The sequence below is a fragment of the Hippocampus bargibanti genome, linkage group LG12, assembly GCF_051943395.1.
Source record: "Hippocampus bargibanti isolate YZ-2025 linkage group LG12, ASM5194339v1, whole genome shotgun sequence".
NCBI classification, from domain to species: domain Eukaryota; kingdom Metazoa; phylum Chordata; class Actinopteri; order Syngnathiformes; family Syngnathidae; genus Hippocampus; species Hippocampus bargibanti.
Window position 1 is genome coordinate 21,996,541 of NC_142745.1, and position 21,177 is coordinate 22,017,717.

General features: G+C 43.1%; 1 protein-coding gene across 1 annotated transcript in view; it reads right to left on the reverse strand.

The window, feature by feature from the left end:
• mtmr14 (myotubularin related protein 14) overlaps window positions 1–21,177 on the reverse strand; it is a 31,200-nt gene that overhangs the window by 4,253 nt on the left and 5,770 nt on the right. Inside the window, exons 7-17 of the mRNA XM_089010341.1 lie at window positions 20,528–20,601; window positions 20,314–20,384; window positions 20,163–20,237; window positions 19,699–19,765; window positions 18,367–18,452; window positions 14,169–14,245; window positions 12,864–12,900; window positions 11,878–11,948; window positions 11,518–11,576; window positions 9,602–9,734; window positions 4,736–4,912 (exon numbers count right to left, since the gene is read on the reverse strand). Coding sequence (XP_088866467.1) covers window positions 4,736–4,912; window positions 9,602–9,734; window positions 11,518–11,576; window positions 11,878–11,948; window positions 12,864–12,900; window positions 14,169–14,245; window positions 18,367–18,452; window positions 19,699–19,765; window positions 20,163–20,237; window positions 20,314–20,384; window positions 20,528–20,601 — 927 coding nt within the window. The remainder of the gene's footprint in view (window positions 1–4,735; window positions 4,913–9,601; window positions 9,735–11,517; window positions 11,577–11,877; window positions 11,949–12,863; window positions 12,901–14,168; window positions 14,246–18,366; window positions 18,453–19,698; window positions 19,766–20,162; window positions 20,238–20,313; window positions 20,385–20,527; window positions 20,602–21,177) is intronic.

The following is a 21,177-nucleotide window of genomic DNA, read 5'->3' on the forward strand; positions in this document are numbered from 1 at the left end:
TGTGTGTCCAGAAGACCAGGTGGAAAGGGAGCAAGGCTAGAAGCTTACGGTCAGGGTTTAAGTTGTTCTATCATGGTGAAGACAGAAAGAGAAATGGAGTTGGGGATCCATCTTAAAAGAGGAGTTTGTTAGGAATGTCTTAGAAGTAAAAAGAGTATCAGATAGAATGATGAGTCTAAAGCTAGAAATTGAAGGTGTGATGTTCAATGTTGTTTGTGGGTATGCCCCACAAGTAGGATGTGAGCTAGCGGAGAAGGAGACATTTTGGTTGGACTTTGACGAAGTCATACAGAGCATCCAGAGAAGTGAGAGGGTTGTAATTGGTGGAGACTTCATTGGACATGTTGGCGCAGGAAACAAAGATGATGAGGAGGTGATGGGCAGGTTTGGACTCCAGATGAGGAACGCTGAAGGACGGATGGTGGTTGACTTTGCTAAGAGAATGGAAATGGCTATTGTGAATACTTTCTTTCAGAAGAGACAGGAACATAGGGTGACCGATAAGAGTGGAGGAGAAGCACACAGGTAGACTACATTTTGTGTCAACGGCGCCATCTAAAGGAAATCAGTGACTGCAAAGTAGTGGTTGGTGAGAGTGTAGCCAGACAGCATAGGTTGGTGGTGTGTAGGATGACGCTGGCAGTGAGGAAGATGAAGAAACCAAAGGCTGAAGTGAGGACAAAATGGTGGAAGTTGAAAAAGGAAGAGTGTTGCATGACATTTAGGAAGGAGGTAAGACAAGCACTGGGTGGGCAAGAGGTCCTTCCATGTGACTGGCAAACTACAGCAAACATAATCAGAGACACGGGTCGGAAAGTACTTGGTGTATCGAGTGGAAGAAAGGTAGATAAGGAGACTTGGTGGTGGAATGGGAAGCTGCATGTGTGTATACAGAGAAAGAGGTTAGCAAAGAAGAAGTGGGACACTGAGAGGACGGACGAGAGTAGACAGCAGTACAAGGAGATACGGCGCACGGTTAAAGTCAAGGTGGCAAAGGCCAAACTATTATGACTTGTATGCTCGGCGAGACAGCAAGGAAGGTGAGACTGATCTTTACAGGCTGGCGAGACAGAGAGTCAAAGATGGTAAGGACATGCAGCAGGTTCGGGTGATTAAGGATAGAGATGGCAATGTATTAACAGGTGCCAGTAGTGTGATGGCAAGATAAGGAGGTAGATAAGGAGACTTGGTGGTGGAATGGGAAGCTGCATGTGATGGCAAGATGGAAAGAGTACCTTGAAGAATCGATGAATGAGGAAAATGAGAAGGAACAAAGAGTAAAAGACGTGACTGTTGTGGACCAAGTCGTAGCAAGCATTAGCGAGGATGAAGTGAGGAGGGCGCTGAAGAGGATGAAGGGGGGGGAAAGGCACTCGGGCCTGATGATTTACCAATCGAGGTATGGAAGTGTCTTGGAAAGGTGGCGGTGGTGTTCCTGACTGGGTTATTCAACAAGATCTTAGATGGTGAACAGATGCCTGAAGAATGGAGACAAAGTGGACTCGTGCCCATTTTTAAGAACAAAGGAGATGTGAAGAGTTGTACTAATTACAGAGGAATAAAGTTGATGAGCCATACAGTGAAACTCTGGGAAAGAGTACGTCTGTGTAAGCTCTCAGTCGTACAGGAGTGGTCCATCGATGAGAAGGTTTCTTCAGCCGTCATCTGTACAATTTTGAAGGTTTCGGACGTTTCGCCTCCTATCCAAGAGGCTTCGTCAGCGAACTAAAGTCTGACTGGTCGTATCAGCCCTATTTATATATCCCTAATGTCCAGGCATGGCGGCGCCGGACACAGCTATGATAGGTCACTACTCTCAGGTTGGGGGGAGCAGAGGACCCCTCCCTGTTGCCCCACTGATTGTTCCTACATTCCTGACTAACGACTGGCCTATTTCCCCCACTCCCACCGGTATCACCTCATCAGCATTGCGAAAGTTGCCTAACCTGTTTTGCCTAAGCAGGCAATTGTACGAACGATCCAAATTGAACCTCACCCCACCAGACCGGTTTAATGAAGGATTTTGTTGTTTTATGAGAATCGCTTCTTTTACTCCCCTTTCAAACCATCTATGTTCTTTCGCTAAGATTTTAACCTCATTGTCGTCAAATGAGTGGTTGCTAGCTTTTCGGTGCAAATGTACTGCCGATTGAGGCCCACTTGTATTATCCCTGCGATGTTGATAAAGTCTTTTTTGGAGAATTTGTTGAGTCTCCCCAATGTACTGCTCTTTACAATTTTCATTCTTACAATGTATGGAATAAACTACATTACTTTGCTTTTCATTTGGTAGCCTATCTTTTGGATGTACTAATTTTTGCCTTAACGTGTTTATCGGTTTGAAATAAGTTGGAATTTTATGTTGCCAAATGACTCTTTGTAATTTTTCAGAAACTCCTGCAATGTAAGGTACTGCTACTCCTCTCCTTTTTGTATCTTGAGAATTATTGGTTTCATTCCCTATTCTTTCTTTCTGACATTTGTTAAATGACCACTGAGGATACCCACAGTTAGTGAGTGCTCTCCTGATATGTTTTGACTCCTTTTCTCTACCTTCAGTGCTAGTTGGTATTAGTTTAGCCCTATGCTGGAGGGTTCTGATAACTCCTAGTTTATGTTGTAAAGGGTGGTTAGAGTCAAAAAGTAAGTATTGGTCAGTGTGCGTAGCCTTCCTAAAGACTTCTGTTTTTAGCGCTCTGTCCTCTTTTACAATCCAAGAAGGCGAGTTGGTTCTCTTTAATGTCCTCACGAGTAAATTTAATGTTGATGTCTACAGAGTTGAGGTGATCTGTGAAGGATTGAATTTGTTTTTTAATTATGACAAAAGTATCGTCCACATATCTAAACCAGTATCTAGGTTTTGTCCCCGGGAAGGATGTGAGGGCCTGTTTCTCCATCTCTTCCATGTAAAGATTAGCCACTATTGGTGAAACTGGTGAGCCCATAGCACAACCATGAATTTGTTTATAAAATTTCTCCCGAAATTGAAAATACGTAGTATTAAGGCAGATTTCCAATGGGAAAGAGTAGTTGAAGCTAGACTAAGAGCAGAAGTGAAGATTTTTGAGCAACAGTATGGCTTCATGCCAAAAAAAAGAGTACGACAGATGCAGTGTTTGCTTTAAGAATGCTGATAGAGAAGTACAGAGAAGGTCAGAATGAAGTGCATTGTGTCTTTGTAGATCTGGAGAAAGTGTACGACAGGGTGCCCAGAGAAGAGCTGTGGCATTGCATGAGGAAGTCTGGAGTGACGGAAAAGTATGTCAGAGCGGTGCAAGACATGTATCATGACTGTAAGACAGTTGTGAGGTGTGCTGTCGGTGTGACTGAGGAATTCAAGGTGGAGGTGGGACTCCACCAGGGGTCAGCTCTGAGCCCCTTCTTGTTTCCTTGGAGAATCTCCTTGGACCATGATGTTTGCAGATGACATTGTGATTTGTAGCGAGAACTGGGAACAGGTGGCGGAGAAACTAGAGATGTGGAGATATGCCCTGGAAAGGAGAGAAATGAAGATCAGTCGCAGCAAGACGGAATATATGTGTGTAAATGAGAGGGATCCAAGTGCAAGAGTCATGCTACAGGGAGAAGAGATAAAGAAGGTGGAGGATTTTAAGTATAGTGTTTGGACTGGATACAGTGCCACTGAAGAAAAGACAGGAAGCAGAGCTGGAGGAAGCAGAGCTGAAGATGTTGAGGTTTTCTTTGGGAGTGACCAGGTTGGATCGGATCAGGAATGAGTCCATTAGCGGGACAACTCATATTAGAGGCTTTGGAGACAAAGTCAGAGAGGCCAGACTGAGATGGTTTGGACATGTCCAGAGGAGAGAGAGTGACTATATCGGGAGAAGGTTTCTGAGTCTTGAACTGCCAGGCAGGAGAGCCAAAGGAAGACCTAAGAGGAGGTTTATGGATGCGGTCAAAGAGGACATGAAGGTAGCTGGTGTGAGAGACGAGGATGCACAAAACTGGGATAGATGGAGGACATTGAATCGCTGTGGCGACCCCTGAAGGGAAAAGCCGAAAGGAAAAGAAGAAGAGTCAGAATGTATTATAATACTTAGCACGAATATGAATGGTTTCTGTTCCTCAAGATTGCTAAAAATCCATCCAAACGATCAGAATAAAAGTCAACTTGCCGGGTACGTACGCAAGGTTACTGCTAGCCGGCCTGCACACGGCTCATTAGCTTGCGTTCTGCTGCCTCTCACAGTACTATATTGATGCTAACGTTAGCATGGCGCTTGTCATTGTGCCATTGACATTCGACTGTTTCATCGATGCTATTGTTTCATTGCAAATTAGAATGTATCAAATTAGAAGCAGTTCTCTCCACAAAGGCCAATCCTTGGGTCTATTCAAGCTGATGTGGCATCTGCCTCACTGCCACAAGTTCTCTCCTCGCGTTCCTCCGACATAACACCAGATTTTTTTTTACTCGTCCACTTATTCAAAAGGGGGCATTTACTTGTTTCGACAACAACAGCACCGAAATCAAGATCATCCAATCAAAATAAGGCTTTCCGCCAACTGCCGTCAGTATCATCCAATCAAAATGGCGATTTCTGCCAACACAAGCTGGAACAGTAAATGAAAAGCGAAAAAGCCAGAATCCATATTTAGTTTGATGCTCTAAAAAATGGGAAATCCGCCGATGGGCGGAAAATTCTCATTCCTGATGAAAACGTTTCCAAAAAATAACCACTGGCGCCATCTTGAATGTGATGAACCAAGTTACCTCCGGCTGGGCACAGCCAAAGGACTGCTTCCTGCGTGCGTGAGGACGTGTTCCGAGTGATTTGAGGAGGACGAACTGGAAGATGGAGCCTCATTGTGGGGGGGCGGCAACTGCTCATCCAGGAGGTTTGCTTTGCTCCATACGACCATTTGAGGAGAGGACGTGCTGCCTTTTTTCCTAAGGAAACAGAAATGCATTAGAATAACAATAATAATAATAATAATTATTATTATTTTATTATTACCAGGGATAATTTTTATTATTTTATTATTATCAGGGAGGTGAGAGAGAGAGAGAGCGTGCGAGAGCTCGTCTCAGACATTTATAAACAACAAGAGTGATGTCACTTTGGAAAGGACCTATCATCTGCTTGGTACAACCATGAATATTTATTATTAGACTGAAACGTGATAGCTAGATTTCTACAGTAACTAAGTACAAGCTGAGTACATGTATACTAATTAACATATATCGATGAGAAGGTTTCTTCAGCCGTCATCTGTACAAAAGTGAAGGTTTCGGACGTTTCGCCTCCTATCCAAGAGGCTTCGTCAGCGAACTAAAGTCTGACTGGTCGTATCGGCCCCATTTATATATCCCTAATGTCCAGACATGGTGGCGCCGGACACAGCTATGATAGGTCCCTACTCTCAGGTTGGGAGGGGTGGGGGACCCCTCCCTGTGGCCCCACTGATTGTTCCTACATTCCTGACTAACGATTGGCCTATTACCCCCACTGCCCCCGGTATCACCTCATAAGCATAACGACCCTCATCAGCATTGCGAAAGTTGCCTAACCTGTTTTGCCTCAGCAGGCTATTGTATGAACGATCCAAATTGAACCTCACCCCACCAGACCGATTTAACGAAGGTAGCCTATCTTTTGGATGCACTAATTTTTGCCTTAACGTGTTTTTGCTTTAAACACGTTAAGGCAAAAATTAGTTTTTGCTTTAAACACGTTAAGGCAAAAATTAGTGCATCCAAAAGATAGGCTACCAAATGAAAAACAAAGTAATGTAGTTTATTCCATACATTGTAAGAATGAAAATTGTAAAGAGCAGTACATTGGGGAGACTCAACAAATTCTCAAAAAAAGACTTTATCAACATCGCAGGGATAATACTAGTGGGCCTCAATCGGCAGTACATTTGCACCTAAAAGCTAGCAACCACTCATTTGACGACAATGAGGTTAAAATCTTAGCGAAAGAACATAGATGGTTTGAAAGGGGCGTAAAAGAAGCGATTCTTATAAAACAACAAAATCCTTCGTTAAATCGGTCTGGTGGGGTGAGGTTCAATTTGGATCGTTCATACAATAGCCTGCTGAGGCAAAACAGGTTAGGCAACTTTCGCAATGCTGATGAGGGTCGTTATGCTTATGAGGTGATACCGGGGGCAGTGGGGGTAATAGGCCAATCGTTAGTCAGGAATGTAGGAACAATCAGTGGGGCCACAGGGAGGGGTCCCCCACCCCTCCCAACCTGAGAGTAGGGACCTATCATAGCTGTGTCCGGCGCCACCATGTCTGGACATTAGGGATATATAAATGGGGCCGATACGACCAGTCAGACTTTAGTTCGCTGACGAAGCCTCTTGGATAGGAGGCGAAACGTCCGAAACCTTCACTTTTGTACAGATGACGGCTGAAGAAACCTTCTCATCGATGGACCACTCCTGTACGACTGAGAGCTTACACAGACGTAATTAACATATACAAATAACTAAACTACATACATATATGGACTTACTAATTGATAAGAATAAGTAGAAATTAAATAACATAGGATGTTTTTAGCATGTGTGTCAACTAGTTCTAACATAAAATAATATATTTTAATATTAATATATTACATAATTTTAATAGAATTAATATAATTAAAGGACAACCGACGTCTCCGGACAAGTTGTGTCCATAATTTGTAAAATGGCTTCAAATGACTTCTACTGAGCGTATTTTACAAAGATTCCACCGCATATAGCTATATTTTATGTTTTAAGACTCACGCTGAATATTCAGGAAGTCTTGTTTTTGAGTTGGTGACGAGTCCGTACGTGACGTCACTAAAGGACCGCCCCCTGACCGCCCCCTTCATTGTAGCGTCCTTCCATCACGTCAATGTATTTTGCTGGACATGTTTGGTCTGAGAACCGTGTTGCACCCAAAAGCAGCTAGAAGAGGGCGTCCAAGCGCCATACAAGGAATTTATCAACCTGTGGAAACGGAGGTGGCCACAGGAGGTCGCCATTTTGTGCCTCTTTTTTTTGGGTGAGAGATTTTCCCCCAATGTTGCCTCAAAATGGCGTAAATAAATTCTTTAATCGATTGCAAACATGTATGCTTTCCTCTTCGGAACTATTTGAATCATATTCATAACTGGATGTGTAACAAGAAAGCATATTCTCCGAACCTGAAGCCATTGTTTTGATTCTCCAGCAATGCAAGACATGTGGCGTGACGTCACGAACTGGGGGCGGGACGTTCTGAAAATGCCCAATTCGCAGCTCAATTTTTGGCAGATTTTGGACACTTGAAGTCATTTTTATTGTTTTTTTACACTTGATTAAAAATATCATACTGTGTTTTGGGTATTTTAGATGCTATAAAACGTTTTTCTGGTGTCAGTTAAAAAACAAAAAAGTGACGTCGGTTGTCCTTTAATACATATATTAATTAATTAATCATGTGTTATATGTTAAATAATTAGATATACAGTAAAGTCTCGTTATATCGATATTCAAGGGAGTCCGAAAAAATATCGATATAACCGGGACTATCGATATATCCGACCCTGTTTGCATGTAATTTTCTCCGTGCGTGCGTAGAAATAGTATCGATATAACCGGGACTATCGATATATCCGATATCGATATAACGAGACTTTACTGTATATACACATGTTAAATTTTGTATATACACATGTTAAATAAATAATCGCATGTTAGTAATTAATTAATTTATATGAATAATTTAGTATATGTCTAATTTAATATAAAATATTACATATAAAAATACCTCAATTAAAAATAAAATAATAATAATAATAATAATACATGTCATTTCCAAGCGCCTTTCAAAACTCTTAAGGTCCCTTTACAGTCACAGGATAAGTTTTTCAGTGGGTGAGTAGCGGCAGCCACACGCACCAGCGTTCACTCAACCCGGAAGTGAAATAGATAGAAAGCTAGCCAGATAGCTAATAGATAGAGTTAGATAACAAGCTAGCTAATAGATAGATAGCTAGAAATCTTGAGATTTGTTTGAGATTGAGATTTATTTAATGAATGTTTTTTCCACCAAACTTAGAATAGCCCATGTCAATATTAATTGAAATACAGTGATACCTCAGTTCTCGACCATAATTCGTTCCAGGACAATGTTCGAAAAGCGATTTGTTCGAACACCGAAACCACCTCTTTGCTCCTGTCACGTGCTCCTGAGTTGACAGCGGGGGCGGGGCTGCCTCTCCCGGCCGTTCTCCACCCGCTGTCAATTCTCTAATCACGGACACGGGGCATTTATACGGTTCGCGATGACCTCGTCAATGCCGGGTGATTGACTCAACTCGCTACCGTACCTGGACTCTTCCTTCGATGCGCGAGTGTATCCGGTCCGAGGTATTTTCCTCGTGTCCCGTAAATTGATGTCATCTTCCGGGATCGCGTCATTTTGCACCCTCGTGTGCCATTTGCTTTTTGGCGTAGTCAGCGGGTCGGATCACCCCCTGCCTTCTTACTCGCTGTGTTTTCTTTGATTTGTGAATAATCATCCTGCTTGGTTAGTACGTCTCTGCCGCCTGCTTTGATATCCCAAACATTCCACTACGTTCCCACGAGACAGCTGCCGTCACTCGCTCGGAACGTGACAGCTACGGATGACTCGGCTACACGATGTTCTTTCTCTTCAAATATCGATCCAATGACACTTGCTCTCACTCCCACAGCCACATCACTAGACTTCACAGGCTCCTTATTCTTGAATATCATACTGATAGTAGATTTCGCCATGCTGTGTTCCCTCGCCAGATCAGACACTCGCACACCTCCTTCATATTTTGCGATGATTTCTTTCTTAAATGCAATAGTTGTCCACACTACTTTTCTTTTGTCACTTGTAGCAGCACTTACTTTCTTTGGAGGCATGATGATTAGGGGCTAAAACTCTTCGTACACCTATATTAAACGCTAGAGCAAAACGCAGCACGTCCGCAAGCAACAACAGTTGGTCACGGAGAGAGCGATACACCCGTACGCCGCTCAGCTCCCCACCCTCGCGTACGCACTGACGCGTCGTATTGGCGTTCGAACACCGTTCGAACGCCGATTTGCTCGAACTGTGAGGCGTTCGAGAACCGTGGTACCACTGTATTAGTTAACGGGAGCGGGGCTAGGATTGTTCATTTTGCTCTGGTGAAATGTGGTGACCTTTGACACGAAGATGGGGATTGGAACTTCTGTATAACGAGGGTGCTTTCAGTTCTCCTTCCTGGCGCCATGATTGATTGTTTCTTGTTACTTGAAACTGTGCAATTTGCAGAAGATGATAAAGGAGCAAAAGTCCTGGACTGGACCACTCTGAACAGTCTGGGACGTACTTTTGGCATTCCAGCGTGACTGCCGGCAGATGTTTGTTTTTTTTCTTCGCATGCTCACTCTTTTAATTTTTTTTCGAACTCCGACCCCAAAGTGAGAAGTGACTTTATTCTCAGAAGTCTGATTTTAAAATGAGAACTCTGACTTTATTCTCAGAGTTCTGATTTTAAAGTGAGAGTTGTGAATTCAAAGTGAGACTTTATTTGATTCTATTCTATTCTATTCTGTGCCAAACGTGCCCTGGGGGCTCGCGTGTGTTGGTGCTTCTCACCAAGTTGAAAGTGAGGGCTGGCCACAGAAGAGGTCTACCGTGTCATTGGTCAAGCCAGAGGTCACCCCCGCTTCCTCGGTGATGAGGGAAAAGTCGCTGCTCAGACTCGTCACACTTCCACGATGGCGAGACTCTGAGACATGCACAAGACGGATCCGTCACACACGCTCCGCAAGGAGAGAGTCGGACAATCAGTTGAAGAAGAGCGCGACAAAAGTGCTCCGCAGTCATTCCAAACACTCGTCAGCGATGATCGCAAATACAGTCATACCTTGGTTTACCAACTTCATTGGTTCCCAGACAGAGTGTGAAAGGCCAAAGGTGTGGATCCCAACACATAAATTTCCCACAGGAAACCATTAAAATGAGAATAATCCATTAGCAGGTCTCCATAAACATGATTTTCGACTAAATAAGACGTAAAACGACACAAAATATACCTTTATTGTGTATAATAAATGTGCTATTGTGTTGTAATGAAAGAAATACACTTCACTATATAATCAAGTCATTTTATTTACAATTGTGATGGTCGTTGATGGCTGAATGGAATGGGGTGGGAGGATGTCGGAGGGAGGGAATTACTGTTTGGAAGGAGAGTAACATTCCATAAGGACCGTAATTAAAGAAATAAACTACGGTATAATAAAGTTGTTTTATTGACCTTTGTGATGGTCGTTGATGGCTTGATGGAATGGAGTGGCCGCTTTCATCAACAGTAAACACTTGATGAGGAACGTAGCCTTCTTCTTTCATCATCTTGAGGAATGATCCATCGGAGGTGCTTTCTTGGAGATCGCTTTACCTAGTTCCTCATCAATTGTGTTCCGTTTAGCTGGGTTGATAGCTTTTTGCATCAAGTGTACAGATGGCTTGTGCGGGTTATTTGTGGAGTGTGATTGATGGGATATTTTAACCTTGCAGTCTACACTCTGCCTTTGAACTATCAATAAAGTTGAAATGACTCCAAATGTCACTGTTTTCCATCCATTTTGTCACTCTCTCTATGTCGTATGCCTGTCTATTTAATATTTAACCCCCCCCCCCTCTCACTGCTGCGTTCTTCTTAATCAATCACGTGGCTTTAACCGAAGACTCGGGGCGGGGAATAGAGGAAAAAAACAAGTCGGCTGCCATTTTCTTGTTCGGCCAACGGGCTCGTTCGCAAACGATACATCACTCATTGTGGCGCTCCGTGTGTTTCCTCAAAAAATAGTTTGTATGCCAAGATTAAATTCTCGTGAATTTAACGTTCGGAAACCGAAAAGTTCGTAAGCCAATGGGTTCGTAAACAAGGTATCACTGTACTGAGCGCCACAAGGCACGACGAGGGTCAGACAGCAATGACATTTTGCCATCAGGAACAGGAAGCTTTGGATTTTTGGTGAGGCGGTGGTGGCTGCTGGGGGCCTTCAGACATTCAATTGGCATTTCGAAACGCCATTTTGTATTTTCAACGTGTGATTTTAAAATTGGTTTGATGAACTGAAAGCTTTGGTGTGAGTAATAAATATGCAAAGGACATAAATCAGGAAAGGGACAAATACTTTTTCGCAACACTGTTGTTCCGAGATGTATTTTCACTCAAGAATGTCTTCCGACATTCCCAAATATCAGAGGTGACAAAGTCAACGGCCAGATCTGGCCTGCCGCGTTCATTCAAATCAAGTTCCAAGATGCTTGCTAAAGTCTGAACCCAAATTTCAAATTGTTTCACGTCATCCACAATAACCGTCAGTATTCTGGATTGCTGACTTGAAAACGAGTTCTCCATCAGTTAATTGTGCTCTGTGTGTAATATGCGGAGGTGATTAAACATTGATATGTTTTCCCCAAAATTGATAACGGTTCTCCAAGGCAGAGAAACCAGAAATCTAAAACTGAGTTGGTCAGTGCAAGGAGTGTTGCTGCCTTACTTAACTGGCAAAGGTCCTCGACCGTAAAATCACCATCTTTGCAGTGTGAGTTCTTCCTTCTGTAAAAAAAAAAAAAAAAGAGAAGAAAAAAAGGAAAAACATTGAAGAACAAAATACGTGATGAGTTCGTTGATTGGGCAGATCAAGCAGCCATTGTCTGTAATCATGTGTGTCCGGACTATTCCGCAAATAAAGCCTTCGAAGGTACTGTTCATCCACTACAGCCTGTATTTTGATAACCAAAATCCTCATTATCTGTTAATGACAAATACGCGGAGGAAAGAAGGTCACGCACATTTTGGGAAAAAAAAAAAAAAAAAAGGAAAAAGCAATCTGGTATCAATCAACAAAGGAACATACCTGTGTTTTTGAACAGCAGAGAACTTCTCTGAGACAATGTGCTTCAAAAAATTGAAGCAAAAAAAGAAAATCTGAAGAGGAAAGAATGGCTTTCATCAAACAGTCAAACAAAACATTTGCGAAAGATGACATTTTCATCAACTTACTCAATGATTCTTAAGTTCTGTACCCCCTATATCATTTTGTGGGCTGCCAAAGCAAATCACGGCTCAACTTACTAAAATGTGCACCGAAATGTCCAACGGTCATGTATCATGTATGAGAAATTTCATTTTACCATCATTTTGACATACACTCAATTGAACATTCATTGATCATTGAACAAACTATTAGAGTGGACTGACGATTCATCTAATCATATATATATATATATCATCTCATCTCATTTTCCGTAGCGCTTCTTCCTCATTAGGGTCGCGGGGGGTGCTGGAGCCTATCTCAGCTGTCTTCGGGCACGAGGCGGGGGACACCCTGAATTGGTTGCCAGCCAATCGCAGGGCACACAAAGACATACAACAGTCACACTCACACTCACACCTAGGGACAATTTGGAGTGGTCAATCTGCCTGCCATGCATGTTTTTGGAGTGTGGGAGGAAACCGGAGGACCCGGAGAAAACCCACGCGGGTCCGGGGAGAACATGCAAACTCCACACACATATATATATATATATATATATATATATATATATATATATATATACACACACACACACACACACACACACACACACACACACACACACACACACAGTAATTATGGGATGAGACAATTAAAAACATGTTTGCACTTTGAACGGCCCTTCGAGGTGAATTTTAGGTTTGAGCCTTTATTCGTCTCACATTGGAGAAATGGACATTTCACAGCAGCAAAAACAAAATACAGGAGCTGCTGTAAGGGCAGCAGTTCTCGCAGCGCCATCTTGAAGTCAAAAGAAAACAAATTGATTTACAAGGTCAATGCAGTGAAAAAAAATGTAAATGTACCTCCTCCCCCTTGGAGAGTCGGTCTGGCAGCATGTGACTAGAAAGATAAAGACAAGGAAGAAACATCTTTAGGTGGTATCCATGACCAAAATACCAGTTGGCCATTCAAAAGCTCTTGAGGGTCAGGTCATGGAAAACATTTGATTTTGCAAATCTCACAAGTTAAAATCAAGAATCAGTCCGGCATTGTGAAGCTCTGAAGCTAGCAAAAATAGCAAATGATATTGCAATTTTATGTGCTTATCATGAATCCACACGTTCAGAGGATAAATTGGAACGGTTTAATGACAGTCTCAACTTCAACTTGTCCAGAATTTTTCAGCCCGGATCATCACCAGAACCCCCGTCCTCCAAGAGCTCCACTGACTCCCGCTCAAATATAGAATCAACTTGAAAATTCTTCTTTCTCCATTTTGCACTATCCATAACCTCGGCCCCATTCCTATCGGACCTTCTACAAATTTATATTCCCTCTCGTTCTCTCAGATCCTCTTCCTCCCTCCGTGTCCCCCCCCCCCCCCACCCATCTTCAGCCGCTCTGCCCCCAAACTCTGGAACTGACTTCCTCCCAACATCGGTAACATGGATTCTCTTCCCACCTTCAAGTCCCATCTCAAAAGCCACCCATTTCAAATTGCATTTATCTCGTGTTTCTATTTTATTTATTGCATTGTATTTGTGATTATATTTTATTTATGATAGTTCTTATGCTTGTCTGTGACTGTAAAGTGTCCTTGAGAGCTTTGAAAGGCGCTTAAAATGAAATGTATTAATATTATTATAGTATTTCTTCAGATTCACAAGTTATTTCCTGGCTAATGGTACCCTCTAGTGGATGAGTAGTAAAGCACACCACCCTTTTTGACAGTGGCAGCTGTGGAGTGATTCAGACGTAGCACCGCTGAAGGCCTACGAATGACATGCATGGCCCGCCACTGTAATTCATTCATATTGACATGACGTTAAACTTGTAAACTACCAAATGACATAAGGTAAGTTCACCGGGAAAAACAATTCTAAAAACTGAAGAGAAATGAAAACAAACAAAAGAAATCAATCTGCTCCAATTGTAAGGTGCAATAGAACAGTTCAATTTCAAATTTGTCAAGCTAAGTGACCACTTGCTTGGCTTGAATATCAGGTAAGACTCCAACGAGTAGGCTAAAGTCCAGACTGACGTACATGCAGCCGGTCCTCCTTCTTAAGTCAAGAATGTGAACTGTTCTCCAGTTTTTGCACAGCAATTGCTTGGACAGGATGTTATATGAGCACGTTATGGATTAAATGTTCAGGATGAAGAATTACCCAAAAAGGAACCAGTCGTAAGCAATGGTCAGATACAAGATCTCAGCCGCGTCCAGACTGCTGTGTACCGCACCATCCTGCAAACGAAACAAAACAAAAAAATCAGCATCAAGCCAATCTTCAATGAGGCCGCCGCTCCAAATCCTTTGAGCGCCTTATTTGACTCTCTATACAGAAGTTGTTTTTCTCCGGGCTTTCCTCCCACATTCCAAAATCATGCATGGCAGGCTGATGAAACACTAAACTGTCCCTACATGTCAGAGTGGCAGTGATTGTCTCGGTGTGCCCTGCGATTGGCTGGCAACCAATTCAAGGACAGTTTCTGCCACCAGGCAGTCAGGAGACTCTACTCCCTCCCAGCCCTGCCCCCCATCACCAAACTCTGAGTACACGCTGAACTCTACTTTTTTGTTTTTTTCTGAAAGACCTCACTTCAACCTTTTTTTTGCATTACTACGTCACTTTACATTCAGAAATGACATGTATTGTCTGTTGTCAATTGTCTGTCTTTTTTAGCCACATCCGAAGGGTGGGGTCCGAGAGGACATTCATTTCATCTGTGCTGTATGTCATGCTGATAAGAAGTTATCATATTTAAAGGTTTCATGCTGTTATATGCTTAGTCAACATGTGTGACTCCAATACACAATTGAAGCACAGAGGTCAACAGACACAGCAAGTTAAACTGTTATCTTCATCTAGGACAGGGGTGCCCAAAGTCGGTCCTGGAGGGCCGCCGTCCTGCCTGTTTTCCAGCTCTCCCAGGAGCAACGCACCTGATTCAAAACAGGCAGGACGGCGGCCCTCCAGGACCGACTTTGGGCACCCCTGATCTAGGAGATCTGGCCTTGGACAGAATTTAGGACTTGGGAAACTCTTTATCATCGAAGCAATTTACGACTAGAAACTCCTTCACAAGAACAGCTCATTAGCCAGGTTACAAATGTATCGGTTCATGGAAGAGACAATGTTTTATTGCTTACAGCTGTTCGCGCCCTTGGACGTGCTATTCTCATAAAGAAAACTACGTTTTACTAATGTATCACTTCGATTTACATATACTCTCAATAAATAGCTTGGCAGAGGGCTGCAGAATTCGGACGTATGTCATAAATGACTACGTTTCCTGCCGGCAGTAGGGACAATCTTTCTGGGTTCGAGTCTTTGTCCACATTGTTCGAACAAACATCTCTGACACATGCATATAAGCATATTTGACAATCTCATGATCTGATTGGCGACCAACGGGGGGCGCTGTCGGCCCCGCCTGCACCTGCACAGGTGCTGGTCGTTTCCAATCAGTGACACTCAAAAGGACCCCCGGCACGACCATTCGGTGTCGGGTAATTGTTGTTTAATGCACTGTTGTATGATGTTGAACGCATTGTATGTTTGTTGTATACAGTGCATGTGTTTGTTTAATCTTGGCGGACTTTTAATCTTGGTTTTCTTTTGATACTTTGTATTTTTCTGTTCAGGTGATTTTGATGTTTTAGATTTTGTTCCTGCTGTTTTAATGCAATTTATCAAACACAACCTCCTACTCACTCCTGCCTGCTTTTTGGGATCCGCACCCGCCATCGCCACCATGCAAAATGAATGGTGACAGACAATAAAGCTGACTTGACTCAAGGTGTCCCCCACCTGGTGCCGAAGCGGCTGGGATAGGCTGCAGCACCCCCGCGACCCTAATGAGGATGAAGCGGTAGGGAAAATGGATATTGCATGGAATGAGCGTCCAACCAAGTTGGCTCCCTCCATTTTGAAAATGTGGCGCCCTTTGCAAAAAGTTTGGACCCCCCCTGATCTGGCGTCTTTTCAATCTGTTTGCCAGCTTCATTGAAATTCAGTGAGCGGTAGGCAAAAATGTGGCCTGCCACAGTGTAACCCTTCACTTTATTGCAGAAGTCTCAACAACTCACATCCAAACTTCGATCTTTTGGTGTGAATCACAATCATTTTGGGTGAAATCAAAGAGTTGCTACTCCGACTATTGTTTTGAGGTCTACTTGTGATAAACAAGCAGAACAAATTCCATGTTCCCAAACGTATGTTCTGCGGCGCTGATTTTCGCAGCTACTTTCAGGGTCTCAAACATGACCCTCATTCAGGAGAGACCGACAGGACAATTACATCCGCATAAACCAGCTTTACGAATGTACACCAGGATCATACATGGTTGCCAGTTTGGGGTTGACTTGTGCTCTACGGAGGTACTTTTTTGACAACTCAAATGATTGAAATGTCCATTTTAGTAAGAAGTGTGTCCTCCCTTGTTCTTCATCACCTCAGCGATGGAATCCACCACATTTTGACAGTTGTTGATGGATGATGGAAGGGTCCCTGTACCAGGTCTTAATTATAGCACAATTTAGGGTTTTTTTGTGATAAATTTTATGCCAAAATAGCAGAGTGGTGCAATTGATTTGCACAAGGGTGTACTTCCGGGTTGAGTGGCGCGTGTGGCTGCCGCTGCTCACCCAGAGAAAAACTTATCCTGTGACCAATGTTCCCTCGAATTTTTCATGTGTGTGAGCAGACACACAAGCTCCCTGAGGACCACTGTGAGCAACATCAGACGTGTACGCTGTGGCCACACGCCAGTATCACGCTGCGTATGGGCAGGGCACATTCACGCCGTTCTGCTCCGATTGGCTGCGTAGCGTACATGAACCGTACGGCATTATTGGCTGGACATCTATCTGTCACTCATTGAGTCACATTGCAAAATGTGCGCTGCGTAGATGTTCTTGTGCGCTGCGTATGCAATCGCAAACAGTGCGCGATTGCGCACGCGCGCAGCTTAGAGGAAACGTTGCCTGTGACTGGAAAGTGACATTGAGAGTTTTGAAAGGCGCTTAGAAATCAAATGGATTATTATTATTATTATTAGTTGTATTAAGTTCATCCTGTCTACTTGATATCTAATTTAAAAAAGATTCTTTTCTTTCTCAGGGAATTGAAAAGAATCTGTTTTAAATTATAATAATTATTATTATTATTCTATAATATTATTATTATTGAACAGCAGTTCCTCAATTGCAGGCCTTAGATAACGCAAACTTTATAATAATCCATTTAATTTCTAAGCGCTGTTCAAAACTCCCAAGGACACTTTACAGTCATGGGATTTTTTTGTGCGGGTGAGCAGCGGCAGCCATTCGCGCCAGTTAGTCAAGTTAGCCAAGTTCGTTGTGACCAAATTTAGAATAGCCTCACGCTGGTAGTTTGAATCAAAAGTCAGCAGTCAAACGTGACTTCAAATTGAGTTAAAGGACAAGCGACACCTGCGGACAAGTTGCGTCCATAATTTGTAAAATCACTTCAAATGACTTCTACTGAGAGTCCAGATTCCATCGCATATCGCTATATTTTAGCTTTTAATACTTGCGCTGAATATTCAGGAAGTCTTGTTTTCGAGGTGATGACAATGCCGCAAGTGACTTCACGGAGGGAGGGAACGCCCTTGACTGACAAAGCGACACACAATGCATTTTGGGTCCTTTTTTTCGTCTGAAAACACAGTGTTGATGGCAAAATGAGAAGGAAAACCACTTCAATAACGCCATGGTGAATCGCTGTGTGTGGCAGCCAATTGCGTTAACAAGGTGTATGTTGACACAAATTCCCAGCGGACAAATCAGCCCATTTCCAACGGACCTTGTGCGCCATCTTGTGCATTTTTGGGGACGCTACATTGGAGTCCAGACGGCTCGGATTGATACGGAAGGACTTCTTGAATCGAGGGCAAACATTTATGCTTTCCTCTTCACAACTATTTGAATCCTATTCATAACTGGATGAGTAACAAGAAAGCATCTTCTCCAAATCTGAACTCTCTGAAGCCATTGTTTGGATTCTGGAACAAGGCAGTTTGTGAAGGAGTATCCTGGTGTGACGTCACAAACAGAGGGGGGGGGGGGGGGCTTTCTGAAACTGGCCACTTCCGGGTTCAATTTGAAGTCGTTTTTGGACACTTGAAGTCATTTTTTATTGGTGTTTTGCATTTGACTAAAAATATCAGCCTGCGTGTTTTAGGTATTTTAGATGCTATCAAACGTTTTTCTGATGTCAGTTAGGAAAGGAAAAAAAAATGGCGTCGGTTGTCCTTTAACTGACTTCATTACACGAGTGTGAAAAATAGCAGCCACTGACCAGAGCGGAAAGAAGAGACAATGTCAAAAGAAGATCCACTTACTGCCCAGAGAGACAGCCTTAGGAGAGAAACAAAAAGAGGGGTTCGATCCCAGCCTGATATGCAGTGCACAAGGAGGCCACTCTCATCTGAAAACAACAGCATTTTTACTTACATTCAAAAAGAAAGCCTACATTTGCCTCAAAAGATATACTGTAATATACACACAGAAAGACAAAGGTGACAAGGCTAAGAACGGGTTTGCTTTGGGGCTAACATCTAGCACAAGAGCACAGAAGGACCTGAATTCAACAAGGTTGAGTTTGTTGCTGTCATGGCTTAATTGGTGAATGAGATCAATGACATACCTAATAGATGTAATGTGATACCTCGGCTTACGAATGCTTTAGCGCACAAACGTTTATTACGCTTGATGAACATGAAATTCACCAGAATATAATCTTGCTTTACAAACTAGTTTTCGGCAAACGAACCAAACCACACGGAGCGCCACCGTGGCTGGCGGACTAGCTTTGCACACCCCATTTGGTGGCGGACGTGGTTTGCTATCGAGGGGAGTGCTTTTGCTACTACAAGAGCAAAAAAGACCCCACCAGAATCAGAATCATCTTTATTGCCAAGTATGTAGAACACACAAGGAATTTGTTTGCGGTCGAACACGCAGGCTAATGTTCAGCCGAAGAGGACGCAAAACAAAATTATGGTCGCGCAGAAGGAGATCATCAAAAAACACCAACGAGATGTGCATTTGTGTGACTTAGCGTCCCAGTACCAGTATGCTAAGTCGACCATTGCTACGTGTGGCTAAGGGTGTTTCTGTATTGTCTAAGCAATGGAGGAGCTTGAAAAACACCTGTTGATTTGGATGAACGAAAAGCAGCTAGCAGGGGACAGTGTGAGTGAGGGTATTATCACCCAGAAAGCACAGCAACTTCACTCGGATATCATCAAGAGGCAACTACATCAACGAGCATCAGAAAGGTCAATAAAACCACTTTATTATACAGTACAGTTTATTTCATCAATTGCGATGCAATAGCACATTTATCATTCATAAAAGAAGTTATTTTTTGTGTAGTTTCAAGCCTTATTTAGTAGAAGATTATGTTTTATGGGGACCTGAAAACGGGTTATTCTCATTTGAATGGTTTCCTATGGGAAATGAATGTTTGGGAGACACACTTTTGGCCTTACGCACACTTTCCGGGAACCAATTAATTTTGTAAGCCGAGGTATCACTGTAGAGTGAAAAGCCATCAAGACGGTTGTTTACAAATACACATTTCAAAGGAATGGTGGGAACAGGCGAATATTGTCAATGGGTTGGAGGAGGTGCTTTTTAAAGGATTTTTTTATATGTTGTTCATGTCCTACCATCACTGTTGATGATGTGTAGAAGTAGCTTCAGGTAGTTCTGCGTCTGTTCCACCAGGTCCCACGACTGAAAACAAAAACATAGAAGGACAAGACACCAATCAGTGTGTTGTGGTGGAAGAAGGAAAGAAAGCGGAAGAGCTCAAAAGGAGCTTTCACATTTGCTTTCACATTTTCACACACCAATCCATTCTCATTGATGAATGAAGACAAAAAGTGCAGAAAGAAAGAAAGGAGTAAAGAAAGCAAGCACAACCTCCCAATTGAGAAAGGGGGGTTTGGCATGATCACTCGGCTTTGGACTTTTCCAGTGTCTCTGGCGCAGCTCACAACAGAAGAGAGCAGCTGGCTGGCGCCCAACACCAAAGCATCGATGGCGATGAATGACGCGAACAAAACGACTCCTTCTGAACATCCAATAGATGGATGGCTTCCAAAAAAGGGTTAGAAAAGGCCTCGCTCACCTGGTACTGATCCCAGTGAATGTCGAGCTTTTTGGTGAAGCACTCGGGGATGGTCAAGGGAGCGTCCACATAGTCCTGTCCGGAAAGAACCAAGAGGACGTGGTCACAACTTCATTCCTTACAAGTGCAATGTTCATTCAATAGGAAGCACCTGATTCCAGTTGAACACAAGTCCCTCGGCAGTGTAGTCTCCATCTTTGTAATCTTTGAAAAACTCACAGCCTTCAACCAGGATAGATAGATAGATAGATAGATGGATGGTCACTTTACAGCACTTCCACAAAGCCTTTTGTATTTTTGTTGAAAAGGCAAATGTTTTTGTTGCTGAGGCAATCCAAAGCAAGTCTTTGTGGATGCTTTCTTACCAGGGTAAGGCACCGAGAGCAAAGTGAAGTCTGCATAGCGTTGGGCTTTGTCAGCCTTCTCGGAAGAGGTCACACTGGCAGGCAACAAAACAAAACAAAACAAAGAAAGAAAGATGAGGTGCAGGCTCACGTGCTGTCGGAAATGTGACGGAGCACCGTGCAATTTATACAGTACAGTACAGGATGCGCAAAAGCGCGCTACAGTGCCTTGCAAAAGTATTCGGCCCCCTTGCAACCTTTCGCCGCATTTCAGCCTTCAAACATAAAGATATGAAATGTACATTTTTTGGTCAAGAATCAACAAGACAATCGTGAAGTGGAACAACATTGATTGGATGGTTTTTTTCACAAATAAACAAACTACAAAAAAGTAGGGCGAGCCCCCTTGCGTTCATACTTTGTTGCAAGTGGCGGCTGGCCGGGGGTATGTTTCCATGCGGTTTGCAGATCGGGAGACTGACATTGTTGCCCTGGCAAAACAGCTGGAGCTCCGTGAGGTTGGATGGAGAGAGAGTGTTTGTCAACAGCCCTCTTCGGATTCTCCAATGGACGTACGCTTATTTTTGAACCATTCCATTGTCGATTTGGCTTGATCATTGTGCTGTTGGAAGATAAATCTCCGTCCCAGTCTCAGGTCTTGCGCAGGTTTT